Here is a 19,422-nt window from a genome sequence, read left to right on the forward strand (position 1 = left end):
TCACAAGTGTTTCTATTTTTTTTTTTGGGGGGGGGGGGGGGGGGGGGGGTTGGTCATCATCTATGCAGTTTTTCGTTCTGACTATGAGTTCAGTTTCTGTACTGTTTCAGTTTTAATATCATGGTGAGATTATCTGACTGCAATGTTTTATTTGTTGACGTCTTGAGCTGTACTTACATATAGATAATGTTCTTTATCTGTTGTGTATTTGTCTTGATAATATACAACAGCTCAATCAATGAGTTTGTTTAATATTTCTTCGCAGTGCAAAAAAGAAAAGACTAACGCAATACTATCGAATATTAAACCTAAAGTTTATTTTATATTTTAATATTGTCAGTTTTTTTTATGTGTCTGCGGAGGCAACTTCCACCACAAATCATGCCTGGTCTAGTATTTAAACTTTTGTTGAGACTAAAATAAACAGTTACATGTTTTTCTTTCTCTTGTTTTGTTGATTTGAGTTTAGAATTACGCACAAATGGCGACGATCGAATTGAAGGAACTGTCAATTATTTGCGGAAAAATTCCTGTGGGGTCATAGGCCTAACATACTTAATAGAATTTTGTATCGAACTGCCTTTCATTTTCCATATGCAAAACCCCCAAAGGGGTCTAATGGGAGTTTTGAATAGCTTTTCAATCGTAGTTGGCCAATACGGTTGATGGATCTCACACCGGCCATTAGTAAAAACCGAATGATAATGATAGGTGAGAGTAGTCGTCAATGAGCCGACTACTTCACACAAAGAGCGGGCTGGTTTGGGATTACGCGAGGAGATATTTTCTCTTCTCCTCCTCTACAGGCTGGCGGTTCATGTTACAAAAAACAAGAGCTATTTTTTTCGGAGAAGTTAAACTGATAAATTAGACCTCATTTATTGGACAACAGTTTGAGTCAATATCCCTGGGAGCCCATCTCACACCTAGGAGAAGCGAGGCGCTCTAATTGGTTGACGCTGTGAGATGTGAGGGGAAACGTTTAGGCGCGGGGCGCCGGCCCCGGTGGGCAGCGGGAAAATGGAAGAGACAAGCGCTTGATTTGACAAGGGGAGTCATCTATAGATTTTTGTGTCCGTTGTTTTGGCTTATTTGTGTGTGCTTTACTCAGTCAATCAAATATAATTGACACCGCTGGGCTATGTTGTTGCAGGGATGACAGCAGTTAATGCCAGGGAAACGGCAGGCCGGGAGAGAGGGAGGGATGAGGGTAGAGAAAGAGAGGGAGGGTGGAAAGTTCTCTCTGTGAAGGATAGGGGAAGGTTTCTGCCTGGGACGGTGACAGTTCTTCAGCCGTCAACAGCATTAATTGATGCAAGGACAGAGATGATGGATACTGATAAACACAACCTTTAAAAAGAAGAAGAGCTAATTGCATCCATCTTTTTCTGCACTCATGCTCACGGCCTTCTATGCATACTTATACTTACCAGACTAGACGACTTAACAATCGCGGTTGACCCGGTTAACAACCGTGCATTACGGTGCATACTTGCCCATCCGTGGCGGAGACTTACTCGTTCACTCAGTCACTTACTCACAACTTTACAAACACCACTCTCACAATCACCGACATCCACGTCATGATTTTGCTGGTTGTCTGGACCGTTAAGGTGGAGAAACTGAACAAAAAGTGAAAGGCCTCGTGCAGCCTACTCAGACTGCAGACTGTCGTCAGGAGGGGGCAGCATTGCTGTTTCGAACCTCGCGCATGCAGAATGCTCTACTCCAGACTTAAAATAATTTAAAACATTCACCTCCTTCGATTCAAATAATTACTAGTCTACTTTAATGCGATTGAAATATTTTGTGAATGACCTAAGACCTGAAAGTGTCAGGTTGGTTTTCTGAGAGCCAGTTGGCATTGAAGCCCCCATTCACTGTCTATATTTGGAGAGGAACACCAGGTTATTCCATGATACCTGGTTCATCTGTTCAGCAACAAATCCAAACATTACTGACTGATCTTCATTGCTACGTAACTGGGGGGCAGCCTTCTCGGTTGTGGGCAAAAGGCTCCATGCTTCAAAGTAGGCCTAGTCTGAACAGTCAAAACAGGATTTCTAATACAGAGAGCTATATAGTAAGGGGCTTGTAGAAGCAGTGAACCGCCATCGCTACAGAGTGAAAACAAGTGAAAAATACAGAAAACGAGACTGCATGAGACCACACAACAATGATGAATTGTAAAGTAGACTTTTAGATTGTGTCTCTGTGCTGTGATGAGAGTATAGAGAGGGATATCCTGCTGTATGTTCACAGCAATAACGATGCTGGTTCGTAGAGCAGCCGGTAAATCATAGCAACATTAGGACTGTCAGATGGACCTCTGGAGACACAATAACCCACACTTACAGACACAGCAGTCAACAATGGGACGACACTGGAACACTACAGAACGGAAGGTACTCATATATGACACAATGAAACTGAATAGAATACAAGGTCATGGATTAAAACGTGACACGATTGAAAAACACACAATGGAATTTAGCATTAAACTAGACTATGAAATAGAATAGAAATGCTTCTAAAACAAGGTAGCAATGCACATAACAATAGATAGTGTGCTTTGTGGTTTTATGAGTTTGAACATCCTATCTTTGGAACTGTTTTCTACTAGAGAGAATTATTCCCAGCTCATGTGCAGACCGAGGCTGAATAAAGATACAGAAATGGTCTGTGAGGTTCTGTGTATCAGTCTCTGCCTGTCACGTACACCCTGAGAAGTGTTCCTGCCTTCTCCAGCCTTGACCCTTGACCCACCCTGTCAGCCTGACTGCCCAGGGAAATTGTTCACAAACAAGTCGCTGTCAGGTAGCATTGCTAGACCAATACAACTCAATCTTTCTTTTTTGGGGGGAGTTTTTGGAAAAAAAATGTTTCCAAAACTGTGAGTAAGCAAGTAAAGGACTTGGGGTGTCTCTGGAAAGAGAGTTCTGCTACATTCACTTGTTTTCCATATCATTTCCAGATTTTCACAATGGTTGGAAGTGATAATATGTTTTTGTTCAACAGAAAAATCGACATCACAGCCTCACAAACTAGCCTTCACCGTCATCCACAAGAAGTAGCTCAGTCATCAAAACTTCCAGTCAGTATTTAACCATCTGTCTCTCCATGGCCTGAACCAACTCTCTCCTTCAGCTCAACTCATTTTATTAATCCCAAAAGGAAATTCAAGTGTTTGGCCAACTCTGTGTACACAGTCATGGAATGAGTCACAACATCCTGTGTCTACAGTATCTAAAGCATAGCCTACCCATTGCTGAAACAGTTTAACAGGTCTCACCGGGTATATGGCAAACCCAATGCCAGCTGGTGCAGTCAGAAAAACAGCTAAGCAGCCAGCCAGGCGGTCAATTGGCACAGACATCCAGCCAGCCAGTCAGCAAGCCATCCAGCCTGCACAGTCAGTGTATATTTATTGGAATGCAATGGCTCCTTTAACCTATCCCATTGATCGGAGAGTGTCTCCCATTAAGACAGGGTAGGTTGTCCACAGGGAGAGGGAGAAGCAGTCCCTCAATGTCTGCCTCCACCCCCCCCCCTCCTCCACCCTCACATTGCCCAACACCCCCCAGGGACCACACAGATACACCATGTAGCCTTTGCTGGCTCTGCCACCTGATTTGCTGTAAATAACAGCTCATTACAGCAGACAGAAGAGACAGAGTCATGGCTCAGTGGAGATGCCGCTTTGTTCAGCCTGTCTCTGCGTCTGGCCTGGGGGGCTAGGAATGTGTGCGTGTTTGTGTATTTGTGTGTGTGTGTGTGGTCAGGGGGGGGGGGGGCAAGGTGTCCCAGAAGCCCCTCTCTTGGTCTCTCCAACTGTCAGGGTTCAAGGCGACAGTTTAGTTTGATGATTTAAAATGTTTTGTAACCCCCCTTCTCCTTTGCTGCTCCTCCCTCCCTCAGTAAATGACTTTCAGCACTGACATTTAGTTAGAGGCAAGACAGATGTGGTGGCAGTTTTCTTAAATTACCCCACACTGCTGTATAGTGCAATTCATCCAACTCAATTTTATACATTTTTTTTTGAAGACTTATGGTATCAAGGCACTCCATTTGTTCAATGTGACATCAATAAAAGTCGTATCTCTCCATATCTCTATAACTCATTTGTTCCCGAGGGAAGTTATTGGTAGGCTACAATGTTACAGTGTATAAGTGAGTTGGACTGAGTTGTGCAACGTCGTATGTTGGTAATTTTCCTGTCTGTTATTCTCTCCTTACGAGCTACAGACAGAAAGGAGTAATAGAAAATAGGAGAAATATTAATTATGATATTGTTGGATGCAAGAAGTCCACGAGACAACGTAAACATTCAAAGTATATGTTTTTTTTATAGCCTATCAATTATTTTCATTTGTATAGTCTGCGACCAGGGCGGAAAATGATCTATATGAGCGCGCGCGGCCTGTCACAAGTCTGAAATTGTTCCCGTGTGTCACATGACAGCATCCCGAACCTCCTGACTCCTCTCTGTCGATTGTTTTCTTGTGCGGAAATTGTAACAGAGGGAAGATGGCGGAGGAGAGAGAGCCTCCACCGATGGGAGATGCTGAGCAAAGCGACTTCAGGGAGTTCGAGGACGGAGAGGACCTCTTTGTCAGTACGGTTTCAACGCAGGAGGTGAGAGCTGGAATGCAGGGTTGACTTAACGCGGCGCAGTGGGGCGGTATGCTCATTGACAGATGCAGTCAAGAGGTAGTTAAGCGACCTTCCATTGGCAGCAAGAGATATGGTGCTAGATCGGTGATAAAGGTGTGCTTGGGGTTGTACGAAGTGTCTGGGCGACTAGCCCACAACTATGTTTCAAAAGCAATAGATAAACGTTGGAAATAACATTTTATAGCCAGCTCACTATACCAAGAGCCAACTGCGCATACTGGGTTGGAATCAGAGGGGCTTGTTCAAGGGCATCATTTTGCGCCTGTTAAACGCAGAATCCCTAGTCATTTCACTGTCTTCCGGGTTTCACGATACCACGATCAGATGACACAGGTGTGGCACTGGCTCACAGGGAGCTCGTTTACAAGACAACCGGTCCGTTTGCCGTTAACAGTTTACCTGGTTGTGTGTTAAAGCTGTGTGTTATTTGACTGTGTCAGTTGGGTTTATTAGAGCAGTGGGATATGCTATTAGCAGTCTGAGAAGATTAAATAATATTTTTTAGGGAAGGCAGCTCTGTAAAAAGCATAATGCACTTTTGCATTCAGTGAAGCCTGTGTCCAGTTAAATATATTTTTGCACAATTACACATTCCTTTCAAGAGGTCTTTGCATATGTCAGAATTATTTAAGTTTATGCTCTTCCAAAAGTCCCATCCATCCACACCATTCTTGCCAACCAGTCAGTTAGTCAACCAGTCAGGACCACATCTCTCTTGTGAGTAGGGAGCTGAGAGCAGGGTGTGTTTACTGTATAGACATTCCTTGAGAAAACCCCATAAAAATGTAGTAAGTGTTTGTGAGCAGTAGTGAATGCGAATACACATTAACTCATCTGACCTCCTCTTTTCTCAGCAGAGGTGGACTGAGGTTAGTAGGAGCTGTTACAAGCCTGCCCTCCCCCTTCCTCTCAGCCTCCCTTTCCCCCTTCGGCCCTCTATTCTGCTGTAGTGGATATTTTACGACCACAGGCCAAGGACCGACTCCAATCAGATTTCTTTCATTCAAAGTGAATTGATTCATGGAGCGGAATTTTCATTAAGTTCTCGATAGAAAATACGGCGTGTCTGTCTGCTCTGTGGAAGCATCCGCTTCACATCCGGCGAGTCGTGATATCACGCTTGTCCCGAGTTGGCTTCTTCTTCTGTGGTAGGTGAAGCCAGATGTTGAAGTCAGCAACACAGAGCCTTAGATGCTGCGGGCCCTGCTTCCTGTCCTTTCCCTCATCCTGTGCTGATTTGGAGGGAGGAAGTGAGTCGTTATCCCTCACCCTTCCTGCTTTCCCCCTTAGCTCGACTCTTCTGTAGACCTCTCTGGAAGAAGGTGTTGATGCTGAGATTTCAGCCGTGAAAGAAACAGGATTTAATGTCAGCGTTGTAGTTGTGGGTGATTTGGGGGTTAACTGACACAGTTTTCCTGCTGCTGTTGAGTGATAAGGACAGAGGACTGTGTCTGCACAGACTAGCGGTCACCTCAGGATGTGACAGATCCCATGTGGACATACGGTGTTTACCTTACTGTCAAACTCTTTCTCCTCCCATAAATAGTACTTTGCTTTCCGTCAGTACTCATTTTCCGACATGCTGCCTCAGATTCCAGTGAGGCTGGTCTATTGGAGGTCGAATGTCAGGACATATTTTAGGCTGTTTTTGGTCCTCATCCTTACCTTAGACCTGATGAACGTTTTCTACCATGAGATGACTCTTATGTGTTAGCTTGGTACAATTTTTAGGCAGGTTGAACCAATCCACGTATATATGTTGTGATTAATTGCTTTGGATTTACCTGAACAATCCTGAATAGTATGTAACTGGATATCAGGTCATCAGTAGAGCCGGTCTCTGTGACTTTACTAACTGAGGGGTGTTTACATCTAAGATGGTTGTTGATGTTGTCACGGTGCTGTGTGTTCCCAGTCGGACCCGGCCTCTCCTGACCAAGAGCCCGCCAGCCTGCCCGTGGAAGAGGAGGTTACCCTGGAGGTCAACCTGGAGGTCAACCTGGAGGTCAACGCCAGCTCCAATGGACCCAAGGAGGTCGACTCCCTGTTTGACGATGATCCAGAAGATCTGTTTGCAGGTGGGACATCCGCATCACCTCTCCCTCGCTCGCTCACTCATTCACTCACTCATTCACTCACTCACTCACTCACTCACTCACTCACTCACTCTTTCACTCACATAACATAAGATTTGATTTGACAAGAGCTGTGAAATAACACAGGTGTACCCTGTCATCTTTCCGTGTGTGTGTGTGTGTGTGTGTCAGGAGCTACAGAAGAGGTGTCCCTGGACAGCCCAGAGAGGGAGCCTATCCTGTCTGACGGCCCCTCCCCTGCCATCACCCCCGTCACGCCAACCATCATGATCACGCCCCGGGGCCATCTGGGCCACGTAGACATGTTCCACGCCGACCTGAACGAGGTAACGCCCCCGCAGGGTCAAGGGTCATGAACCCGACTTTGAATCCCTCCTCTGAGATACTGTAAAGTTCTCATAATGTAATCAAGATGTATTCATTTCTCAGATGCTTTTATCCAAAGCAATGTTCAGTACAGAGAGGGGATTTTAACCTTGAGTGCTCTAACCACTGAGCTAAAGCCGTTTGTCCTGGTATCAGTGTTGTAGTGTTGTGTTGTCATGGTTATGTCTTGTTGTTTGTTGTTCTGTAGATTGAGGAGGAGGAGGGCGGAGATTCATTTGATATGCATATATCAGTGTCAGATCCAGAGAAAGTTGGTAAGTCAACGTTGGCCTGTCCGTCCCACACTGTACGTAGACCATACTTCCTGTTGCTGAGGTCGCTATGCTGGCAGTGTGCACTAGACCGGCTTACAATAAATATCTGCTGTCCTCACGTTTCCTGTTTCCTGTTCCCTGTCAGACCCTGGTGGGACAATTTTTAGAGTGTGCTTGATTTGCATTACTGGGCAGTTCACTGTGCGGCACACCCTTTTGGGACCCTCTGTTTTGATCCTATTCAATACTATATAGTCCAAAAGGTTGCTTGTTTTGCACCCCCTCTCATCCCTGCTCTGTTGAGAGGAACCTGTCAGGTACACGGAGGTCAGGGGACTGCTAACAGGTCATCACCACAGAGTTGGATCAATAGGCCTGTGACCCAGACGACCAACGAGGGCTTGTGGTGAATTCCCTTGTTAGATATGCCCCGGAGCCATTCAGTATGACACTAAAGCAAACGTGATCTGAACCACGTACGTCAATGCGTTTGTTGTCGGTGTGCTTAAGCCTAGAAGTGTTTTTAACTGTCAGGTGTGCAGCCCTGAGGAGAAAATGTGGAGGTAGAGAAGCTTTGGGTGTGTGTACTGTACGGCTTGTACCAGTAGCTTGTTCTATCTCTCCTACAGGGGATGGCATGACAGCGTACATGGCATACAAGGTCACCACAAAGGTAACAAAAACATTTGTTTATAGTCAAAGTCGAAGTTGAATGGAACCTATTGAATGTAGTTATGGAAAGCCAGGAAAAAATATAATTTATTATTTTGTAAGATGTAAATGTTCTGTATCATCTTTGCGAGTTACCTCGAAGATTACTGTGTCTTCTCTCCTTGTACCCCTCCCTCCTCTCCTCTCCTCTGCAGACCTCTATGAATATCTTCAACCAAAACGAGTTCTCTGTCAAGCGAAGATTCAGCGACTTCCTGGGTCTCCACAGCAAACTGGCGTCCAAGTACCTTCACATTGGCTACATAGTCCCCCTTGCTCCGGAGAAGAGCATTGTGGGTAGGGAACTTGAACCAGAACGCTTCTGTCTACTGTGACTTTGTCTGACTCTGGTGATGATGGTATATAGATATAGACATGGAGTTGGTAAGCTGTGCGTGTGTGTGTGTGTATTTGTGTGTGTGTTTTAGGAATGACCAAGGTGAAAGTGGGGAAGGAAGATCTGTCATCTGTAGAATTTGTGGAGAAGAGAAGATCTGCCCTGGAGAGGTGACTTTATCAACTATCACCGCATTATCACTGCATTATCAGCGCATTATCACTGCATTATGACTCCATTATCCAGAACATTATCAACACATTATTTCTGCATTAGCACTGAATCATTAATGCTTTATCAGTACGACAGACACAAAGCCTACAGGAAATAACCGCTCCTGTATTAGCTGAATTTGTCATAATCATTAGGACACATACAGGTTCTGCCGCTAACTGGGGGCTGTTACAACAGGCACTTCAACAGCCCTCATGTCAGACAAGAACTTTAACATGAAAATCCCTTTCAGTCTAAAGAGCATTCTTGTACCTAGTCTTTTGCGGCCAAAAGGTTAACCAGAAATATTAGGTAAATAATTATCACAGGCAATGTTCCCTCTGCCTCAGAGCTGTCAACACACACACATACACACCCAGACGCGTCAGAGTGTGTGTGCTATTCTCCGGACAGCATTGACACTACTGGTATTCAGCCTGCTGCCTGGTTGAATATCTGCCTGGCAGCTTGTTTTTTTGCCCGCCCTGATGAGGGGGAATCGCTCCGAACGTTAAGCGCTGACATTTCTCTGCCCTTTTATTAGCCTGTTGAGTGACGGGAAGGTCAGTGTTGACCAGCAGGATGTCAGCTCACAGAACTCACTAGCAGAGAACTGGATCCTGATGGCTACAACTGTACACAGCGCGTTATCCCATCACATACTTACACAAACGCCTTTCACATCCGTCGCGACCGTTTTGTTTCGTCTTTTTTTTTTTTTTTTTTCACAGAATTACATAAAGACCCGTGTTTAAACCCAGTGGATGAATCCTTTTTAATCCTCTCACAGTCCTGGTTGTCTGATGGTGTGTTGGCGGGGGGGAAAGTCAGGTTAATGTGTCCTCCTTCCTGTAGGTATCTCATGAGGACGGTGAAACATCCAGTCTTGCTGAAGGACCCAGATGTGGTGCAGTTCCTGGAGAGCTCTGAGGTGATTGTCTACACGTTACACAAACACCCTCAACTCTTCTCGCCATCTGTAAATGTTAACTTGTAGGAAATTGAGGTGTGGCTGACAGAAGTGTATTAAATGTTGTATTATTTTACCACATTGTCACAAGTTATCACAAATGACGTATCATATTATCGCACGTCATTTGTTTAATACAATTTTTTTTAAAGAACTGTGCGTTCCAAACATTTACGCCGATATTTCATTGAAGCTTTTTAGCACCCAGACTATCGAAATACAATTGAATGTGAATTGATGAAAAGGGAGTATTGGTCTCACGCTATCTCGGTGTCCCACTTCCCTGACATGGTCCTGGGCTGCTCCCTCGGTAACAAGCGTGTCGTTGGTCTGAAAATGGCCCTCTGGGTGTCACGGCTGAACAAATCTATACGTTCCCGAAACAACAGTCTTCATCCCTGCTAATGAAATGCAACTGTAGTAGAGAAGGATAAATGGTCAGTGGCAATTGAAAGCTATTTTTGCCTCTAGCCCACCTCCCCTTGTCGTCCCTCTGAGAGTTTTCCCAGAGAACGTATTAAATGAGATTCCTGCAGCATTGAAATGTATGGGAGTGGAGAAAACCCCACTCAGCCCCCAGGGCCCCCCGGCCCCCCTCGCCCCCTGGGGGACGCTGGGAGCCCAGCCTGTTAACCGGTTTGCTTGCCCTTATTTGTCATTTTATCCCAGCTGCCGCGTGCGGTTAGCACCCAGGCACTGAGCGGGGCGGGAATATTGAGGATGGTAAACAAAGCCGCAGACGCTGTCAACAAAATGACAATCAAGATGAATGAATCGGATGCGGTAAGGGCTGATTTCTGGACTTGAATAATGAGACGAATTAATGAGGGCTCTCCTGCTGAATCCTAAGGTTGTAGGTGGGGGGGGGGAGGAGGGAGGGAAGGGGGGAAGGGAAGGAGGGAGGGAGGGGAGAAGAGAGGAGGCAGTGGAGAATAGCAGGGATATTCTATTTTGTACTGGTTTTGTTATTGACTGATGTTATGTTTGGACAGTGCTAGGTAAATCCAGTTGTTTGTGTAATGTTGACTTGTATCAATTTGAAATGTTTTCCAATGATTAGGTTGTCACAAATCGTACATTAGGGATGGCATGACAGTAAATAGTAAACTGCTTATCACAGTATTTTAATGTAATTGTGTGTGTGTTAGTGGTTTGAGGAGAAACAGCAGCAGTTTGAGAACCTGGACCTGCAGCTGAGGAAGCTGCATGGTAGCGTGGAGTCTCTGGTCTGCCACAGAAAAGGTGACAGCACACCTCCCAATACCTCCTTCTGCTCCTGTTAGATCTCCTTCCTCAGACACGGTCTCACTCTGACGTCTCCTCTTCCTCTTCTCCTCTTCTCTCCTTCTCCTCTCCTTTTCCTCTCCTCTCTTCTTCTCTCCTCTTCCTCTCCACTCCTCTTCCTCTCCTGTCAGAGTTGTCTGTGAACACGGCTTCCTTCGCCAAGTCAGCGGCCATGTTGGGTAACAGCGAGGACCACACAGCGTTGTCGCGGGCGCTGTCCCAGCTGGCGGAGGTGGAGGAGAAGGTGGAGCAGCTTCACCTGGACCAGGCCTGCGCCGACTTCTACCTGTTCTCTGAGCTGCTGGGAGACTACGTGCGCCTCATCACCGCCGTCAAGGTAACGGGGAGAAGGGAACGGAACCGAATGCAATCGAATTGAACAAAACGGAACTGTAGAACGGAATAAAGACGTACAGCACATGGCCTAACTGTGCACCAGCTTGTTTTACACTACCTGAAGAGCAATGAAGGGCACGAACGAAAGATGACTTTTTCTTTGTTTTTCCAATCCTCCCGTGTTTCTTGTCGATGTGTACTCTTCTAAATGCCTTCCTCGTGTGTGTGTGTGTGTGTGTGTGTGTGTGTGTGTGTGTGTGTGTGTGCAGAGTGTGTTCGACCACCGTATAAAGACGTGGCAGAAATGGCAGGACACACAGCTGCTTCTGCAGAAGAAGCGTGAAGCCGAGGCCAAGCTGCAGTTCGCCAACAAGCCTGACAAGCTGCAGCAGGCCAAGGATGAGATCAAGGAGGTGGGAGGATGATGAGGCACACACACACACACCTACACCCTAACACACACACACACCTAACACAAACGTATACACGCACACATACATCTACACCCTAACACTCACATACACACACGCACATATACACGTACACACTAACACACACACTGAACACACACTAGCACACATGCTTCCACACACAAACACACACACGTACACAAACTGTAGCACAAGTAGTGATGCACCTCAGACACCCCTTCAAAGCCAGAGGGTGAAATAATGTGTGGTCAAGACAGCAGCACTGTCAGAACCTGGCAGGAGACGACAGACAGAGTAGAGTTGCAAGGTTCATTTATTTTAAGGCTTGTCAGGTTTTCGGTCCGGTCTGAACCCTGATGTCTCACAGGAAACACAGAGAACAGCTCTGCTCATCCTGTCTGCCCGACAGCACAGCGCCCGCCACTCATACATCTACTACCCAGTTACACCGACCTTGCATTCCAACCTCGATGCATATCCTTGTTTTGCAGTAAATACTACAGGTCTACGACTATAGCTCTAACAGCATGCATGGTGTCTGATCATTGAGCCACACTGCCCCCTGTTGGTGTTGATGGGTAACAGGTTCTCTCTCTGAGCTTCCTCTGGTCAGTCATCCTGGGTTTATATCCAGTCATGTCACAGCATGCTGCTGTCTGTCGATATTCCCTGAATATTGGGCCTAAGTTGACCCCCCTTAATCACTTCTGGATGTTACATACTAACAGTTGAGACTGAGTAATGCTGGCTGAAGTGTGTGTTACTCCTGCTGTAGTGTGTGATTGGCTACGGTGAGAGTACCTCCAGCTGTAGCCTGGCGTGTGATTGGCTACATTCAGAGGACCTCCTGCCGTAGCCTGGCGTGTGATTGGCTACAGTGTGCGAGTCGATGTTTGGGGTTGTTTGGAGCGCGATTTTTCAGCCTTTTTAATTTCTGCATTATTCCCCGCCATGCCTTCCTTCTGCAGGAGATTGAGGAGGTAGGACCCCAAGCTCTGCTTTCTTCTCTTCCCCTCATCCCTCTTTATTCACGCGTCATCCCTTTGTTTATCCTCCCCCATCCTCCCCCCGCTGCCCCCAGACCCCCAGGTCATGTGTGTGACATCACGTCACACGCCTGACAGCCATCTGAAACCTGGTCAACAAGGAGCAAGCATTCTGTAGAGTAACAGTGGAGCCAAAGTTGGTTTTTCCACAATTTACTTAAAGTTGCTTTTGGAACACATATTGGCACCGTGTCCAAATCTTGTTATTGCTTGGAAAATGCCTTTCCTGCTTCTTGTCTTGAGACATCAACAAATACAAATGGATGGTTACAAATGGTACCGTTTTATTCAAGGTGACTTCAACTCAAACCGCCATTCTCCTTCACCTCTTCTCCATCTTTATCATCGCTGATAAGTCATTAAGTTACATCCCTCCAACAACCTTAAGCTACAGGAACAGTTTGTCATCGACAGATATAATATAACACAGTTTTATCCTAGCATCATCCTAGTGCTGTTTATGACTTAACGATTGACCAGTGGTAGTAACTAACTTTTAATGCTCCATCATAACGATGCTCTCTCTCTCTCTCTCTCTCTCTCTCTCTCAGTGAGCAATGCGCTTCTTGTGTTTTTTTGGTGAGAGTGTGATGTGTTGACAAACTTATGGAGACGTCGCTGTTGTTTGTAGTTGGAGGGCAAGGTCCAGCAGGGAGAGAGAGACTTCGAGCAGATCTCCACAACCATCAGGAAAGAAGTCTGCAGGTTTGAGGTGAGAAGACAGGTTCCTACAGATAATGTGGATCTATAAAAAAAACTACAATTGTTTTAGTTTTATCTCACTTTTTTTTCTCTCCTGACAGAGAGACAGAGTGAAAGACTTCAAGAGTGTCATCATCAAATACCTGGAGTCTCTTGTACAAACACAACAACAGGTACTACACTACAGTTCACCTTGATTATATCAGTTACCAGAGGAGAAACAGGAACAACAAGGTTTTATCTGGCAACCATTTCCGTAGTTTTATCTTAAAGTTTGATCACATTAGACTAGAGGAAGAACAAGGTATTCACCATGAAACGTAACCCTTGTACAGTATCGTGTTTAAACCGGCTTGAGAATTGTGGTAACTTGATCACCAGACCAAACAAAGCCTTTATTCCATTACGATACATGCTATTCTATTCTTTTGTGTTCTGTTCTGTAACTGACATGTTCCTTATGCTAACGGCTAACAATCATGCTAACTCTTTGAGGTTTCCTCTCTCCTGTCTTCCTCAGCTGATCAAGTACTGGGAGGCCTTCCTGCCAGAGGCCAAAGCTATCGCCTGATAGGACGTGTCACATCCCCCACACGACCACTTTGACCCTTGACCCCGTTTAATGATCACACTCTTTCTTCTGTTTACGTCCAATCATCCCCTTCAGACGACGCACGGAAACACAGTAATTAGTTTTGACTTGCGAATAAAAACAAAAAACACATGATTTTTCTAATAGTTCACCCTGTTGTTTGACTCTGTGATGTCATCAGAAGGCGACTCTTGTCCCCTTCCAGCTCTTGATGCCAGCCAGAGGACTGTGATTTGGTGCGTTCGACTTAGTGCAGCGCCGGCGTCGCCTGCAGCCTCCTGCAGCCCGGCTGACTTGAAGCAGCCAATGGCATTCTCAGCTTCAAGGCCGCCAGTGCTGCATGAAGTCGAACACACCTAATATTATGAGCTGTCAGATCCGACACTACTGCTTAGTCTTAACTAGTTTGATTTTGTATTCTATTTTATTTTTGCCACAAAATGTGCAATGGTTGAGTGATTTCAGTTGATTATTTTTATGGTTTCCTTTAAAAGCCTTGTCCGAATGATTTTTTTTATGTTTAATCTTTGTTTTTGAATTTGCATTTATGTGCTGCAAACCTTTGAGTACTTTAATTCTAATAAAGGAATGTATCTGCTCATTATCGATTCTGACGTTTTTGTTCCTTTTTATTTCGTTCAGTTTGTCGAACTCCTTCCTTAGTATGAACACAAAACTGTATATTTTATCATTTTTAAAATAAATGATAAGGTAATACAGGGTCCAGTCTTAAAAATATATTTTTGAACATGGTTGTCCAGGACCACTATATGAGTATCTTGTTGCCAAGGAGAAGGGTGACGAAGAGGAAATTAAAGCCTTCCTCTGTGAACTGCTCCAAACTAACATTGATAGAACTGGCAGTTGTTTTTAATCACACACACAGTCTGACGTCCATCCTGAGTTTAACTTGTAAAAGGGGAATCTCCTGAGAAGTCCTTCCCTGTTCAGATGTGTTTAAACTTCAACACAGCTTGTCTCTCTACGTCCCGGAGGCCTCCGTTATGCATGTAGGTCCCGCACACACCGCAAAGACACCGTCGTTTGCATGGTGACTGTCAGCTCATTGACTTGCTGTCATATTTAGGCATGGCTTTAAAGGCATCTGGTTCTATTAGAGGCATCCTGGGCTTGTGTGTGTGTGTGTGTCAGCCCTGACAACCCTCAGTACTGGGACCAGGGAGACTAGCTGGTAAATCACAGGTGTTCGTACTGGCTCATCTTCCCGCATGTCCCTATGGTGACGTGATACATTACGGGAAAAGATACACGTGTATCTGTACGTACTTTTTTGTACGTACGATGGCTCAGAAGAATAATGCAGATTCATCTTGCAGTATCATGAATTGGCAAAATAAAATAGTTTTGAGTCCGGCTGTTGTTAACAATTAAAGATCTTAACACAAATAGAGGGTTGCATTGTATTGTTATCGTATATATTAGCCTATTATTGATTTATTTACAAACAATTGCACTTCTTCCTCAGTATTTGCACAAGACAGGCCACAGTCACTTGTAACAGCACGCGTTAGCAACAAATTCTACAGTCTGGTTCAGTTCATTAGCTAGTTAGTTCAGGAGATAATAAACACAGCTAAAACGGCAAGACCACAGTTGAAGAACAACAGGCACATGCCAAGGTGATAATATATCATGTGTAGCTAGCTTTGTTTCCTGTATTATCAACACTTGTATTGTATGGAGGAAGGAGCGAAGGACCGAACGCAGCCGGCCTCCTCCAGGTAAGCAAAATGGTACATTATTTTACCTGCTACGAGAATGTGCAGTAGCCTACGCTATATTGTTCATCCTCCAAAGCACCCAATCTGCACTAGCTGGTAGCCAGCTATCGGCCAGTTAGTTAAATACTTCTCCCATGAAAACTATTGTCTTTGTCCAAACATTTGGATGTTTGATAGTAAGCGATAGGTTTAGGTGATATAGTTAAACAAACTACCCCAGCTGGGGCAGCTTCAAGCATACTCTACAATTTCCGTAGAATTTGTACATTCTCTAGTTACAGGATATTTTGGGGCATGAACTAAAAAGATTATTACCTGTCAGAAAGACTATGTAGTGAGAAGTAGCCCAGTGAAGCAGATAAACACATTAGAGAGATGAGTCTATTCTGCCTCCTATTGGTCAAACACGATGCTGACTTCACCAGCATGCAGTATTTGCCTCCAGTTTAGAATAATCTAGGAACAGCTCATCAATTACACAAAAACCTGTTCTACGTTCTGCCTGTTCTCTCTAGCTTCTTCCACACTCTCTATACCGTAGTCTCTCTCTCTCTCACACACACACACACACACACACACACACACACACACACACACACACACACACACACACACACACACACAAACACACTGTAAACAGGCGGAAGAGGAGGGAGCAGATAAGAATGTTGTGTGCCATTGCCTTTATTTATCATATCTCCGAATAGCAGTGTTCTGGTGTGTAGTGGTCAACATACAGTGACCTTACTTGATCAAGTACAGCCCTCCAGCCACTGATAAGGAGGCCAATATAATAGGGAACACTGTTGAGGTTGTACTGTAATTACTCGTGCCCTGTCACAGGAGGGACCCCGGACCCTTGGCGATTCAAATCTGAGGCCCGCCAAGGCTTGGGGAACGAGACAGTGCCAGCTGAGACTAATATCACACTGCTTCAGCAACATGGCTGAAATTGCACCAGTTTGTCATGCACATCCCTGCCAGGGTGAGAGGGGCTCCGCCCCGCCACCAACAGCCAAACAATTCGCTTCGCAAATCTTCGGTTCCCATCCTCTTTTTCCTCTCTTCCACTCTTCACCAGGAGGGGACTGTAAAGGCTTGTCTTCTGACCTGAGGTTAGACTCTTATCTGTCCCCTGCACAGCGCAGTCAGAGGAAGTTAGGATGATAGAAGGGTCTTCAGAAGGGAGAACATTCCAGAGTGTCTGAATGTTGCCTGCCATAATTGTGCCAGACTGTGGAGGGGTTCCATGAGACGGTTTCTCATAAACGTCAGTGTTGTTCTGTCAGTCTGAATCTGCTTTCCGATCGTAGTGGAGGCTTCAAAAACTATTTCAGTTCTGAGTTTAAAGTCGTGTTTATGTGCTTTTAATTCGATCACATGCAACAACTGTGCTGAATGTATAATACTTTATCTTATTTGTAGAACTAAAATGTTTCGTACAGTAATGCCTGTATTTCTTTGACCTTGACTGTGGCATTAAACAAGCCTGAAAGGACTATTATTACGGTGATAATTACATCTATAAAAATTGGCTTTTTTATGTGAAGGGAAGGATGTATGGCCTGTGCCATTGCTAGCCCTTGTGATAGATTACATGATATCAAGGTTTCCTGATTTCGCAAATTTCTATGAAATCTGTCTGGAGTTCATGTAGGAGCAGATAAGAGGGAAAGAAGTTCAGCAGCCAATGAGATTCATTTCTTTCTCTTATCTGCTGCTACTCAGATGATCCTTGGGATGCTCATTTTGTGGCTGTAAGAGAAATGACTCTTGTGGCGGTTTGTGTGTGTTTGTGTGGAGGATGGAGGTGTGTGTGTGTGTGTGTGTGGAGGATAGAGGTGTGTGTGGAGGATGGAGGTGTGTGTGTGTGTGTGTGTGGAAGATAGAGGTGTGTGTGTGTGTGTGTGTGGAGGATAGAGGTGTGTGTGGAGGATGGAGGTGTGTGTGTGTGCGTGTGTGGAAGATAGAGGTGTGTGTGTGTGTGTGGGGGGGAGGGTAGCCTAACCTTAACTCCAATCCTCAGAAGTGAATGTATAGTCTCAATTGTCGGGGTTAAAGCATTCGCAGAGGTGTGTGAGTCTGTGGGTGATAACCGGCACACCTCTCCCTGATCTGGTTAAATGCAGAAGATGCGATGTTATCCAAACGGCTGCCTGCTAAGATGTTCCTACCAATGAGAGGGTCAGGAGAGTTCGCAGAGAGCACTGTGGAGACAGTACACGGCAGCCATGTTTAGCTCATGAGGCTCATGTGGTTAGAACCCTGGTCTGTATACGACTGCAGGCCACGATAAAGACTCCATATCTAGGATAATGACTGGGCCAGGGTGAAAACTAATAGTGTATAGGTTTTGTGCAAAAGTGAAAAACTACAAAACACGGAATGTATTTGAATCACCCCAGTCGAGTTCTGGTATTGAGTCCTTGGTTTGTAAGAGTTCCACAAATACAGATGCCAATGTACAACTTGATTGTGTTCCTTATTTTCTTCTTTTTTTAAAAGTCCTCTTAATTTGCCACCGGCAATATTGCCAAGCTAGCCATTCACTGGCCACTAGATCTTCTTTAAAGCACTCCCTTGTTTTTGAGATTCCTTAAAACAACATTGATCGTGTTGAGAGAATGACTTCCTGTCTGCAGGGTAATGATTATGCAGATGCCACAACCTTCCCTCTGACGGGGGGTCCCAGGGGCCCTTGGTGACTCTGGTGGCCCCCCCACCCCCATCTTTCTCTCCCTCCCCTCTCTCTTTCTCTCTCATCCCCTCTTTCCGTCTTTTTCTCTGTCTCCTATGTCCCTCTGTCTCTCTTTCTCTCTCTCTCTTTCTCTCTCTCTCTCTCTCTCTCTCTCTCTCCCATCTTTCTCTCCTATCTTCGTCTCTCTCTCCCTCTCTCCCTATTTGTCTCTGTTCTTGTGCTTAGCTGGTGTTTTCTTGTTTGCTCTCATGTTTCTGCCTCTATCTTGTTAAGGAGTTCAGAGTGCCACCAGCGATGTAGTGGGTGGTTTCAATAAGGAGGGCCATTGATTTTGTTGCTAGGTACGTTTTGAAGGACATAAAGTGAATTCACAGCTTCACAGTTTGTGTCATTTAGCAATGCAGGCGGCCCCCTCATCCTCTCTCTCTCTCTGACATTTGTCATTGTTGGTTTATTCATGGCGGTGAGGGGATGTCCGCCACGTTGACAGACACAGTTTCACCATACTTCCACTTTTACCCTTCCCCTCTTCCAACTGTTTTCCTTTCATATTAGTTTTTTTTTTTTCGCCACTTGATTTTATTTGACAGAAAATATTCCTCGGCACCAGAAATGTGGCGCTGTGAGCCCTGGCCATGGCAGACATATTGATCTGGGACATTTGCATACATAAATCTATTGGCTATCTGACAGTTGCCAATATTTTGCTGGGCTGATATGTGTGGTGCTGACTCCTACTGGACACATTATCATTGGTGATGGGCCTTTTATGAACTGTGACAGCTCACCTCTGTGCCAGCCCTGCAGAACAGACACCAGCACACAGACCTCTCCTCTCTGAAGACGGAAAAGATCTGCTGTAGGAAGACACATTCATATCGTTGCTGTTTTAACTTCTCTGTTTAAGCTACATTCATACAATACTTTATAGCCTATCAATAGGTGGAAA

At 45.1% G+C, this 19,422-nt stretch overlaps 1 protein-coding gene across 2 annotated transcripts; it reads left to right on the forward strand.

The window, feature by feature from the left end:
• The first annotated feature begins 4,455 nt into the window (after positions 1-4,455).
• snx2 (sorting nexin 2) lies at positions 4,456-14,637 on the forward strand. Of its 2 annotated transcripts, XR_014742298.1 has the most exons (16): positions 4,456-4,635; positions 6,590-6,752; positions 6,942-7,096; positions 7,345-7,411; positions 8,041-8,084; positions 8,278-8,419; positions 8,551-8,629; positions 9,528-9,603; positions 10,312-10,425; positions 10,791-10,884; positions 11,058-11,263; positions 11,532-11,675; positions 13,371-13,451; positions 13,543-13,614; positions 13,962-14,126; positions 14,239-14,637. XR_014742298.1 is itself a non-coding variant. In XM_084690707.1 (15 exons), the coding sequence occupies exons 1-15, from the start codon at positions 4,528-4,530 to the stop codon at positions 14,010-14,012; spliced, it is 1,596 nt and encodes a 531-aa protein (XP_084546833.1). In that variant the 5' UTR covers positions 4,456-4,527; the 3' UTR covers positions 14,013-14,637. The 2 variants fall into 2 exon arrangements, 1 of the variants encoding a protein (XP_084546833.1); XM_084690707.1 differs by having other exon boundaries at positions 13,962-14,637.
• Positions 14,638-19,422: the final 4,785 nt, after the last annotated feature.

This window comes from Hypomesus nipponensis, chromosome 24 (assembly GCF_054491055.1).
Source record: "Hypomesus nipponensis isolate SF chromosome 24, ASM5449105v1, whole genome shotgun sequence".
Classification (NCBI taxonomy): Eukaryota; Metazoa; Chordata; class Actinopteri; order Osmeriformes; family Osmeridae; genus Hypomesus; species Hypomesus nipponensis.

Bases quoted from the DNA above. Each gene is read 5' to 3' on its own strand.
- snx2 (XM_084690707.1), top strand. From the start codon at position 4,528: ATGGCGGAGGAGAGAGAGCCTCCACCGATGGGAGATGCTGAGCAAAGC. The intron at 9,604-10,311 runs GTGATTGTCTAC...ATTTTATCCCAG, and splicing joins AGTTCCTGGAGAGCTCTGAG to CTGCCGCGTGCGGTTAGCAC. The intron at 13,615-13,961 runs GTACTACACTAC...TGTCTTCCTCAG, and splicing joins TTGTACAAACACAACAACAG to CTGATCAAGTACTGGGAGGC.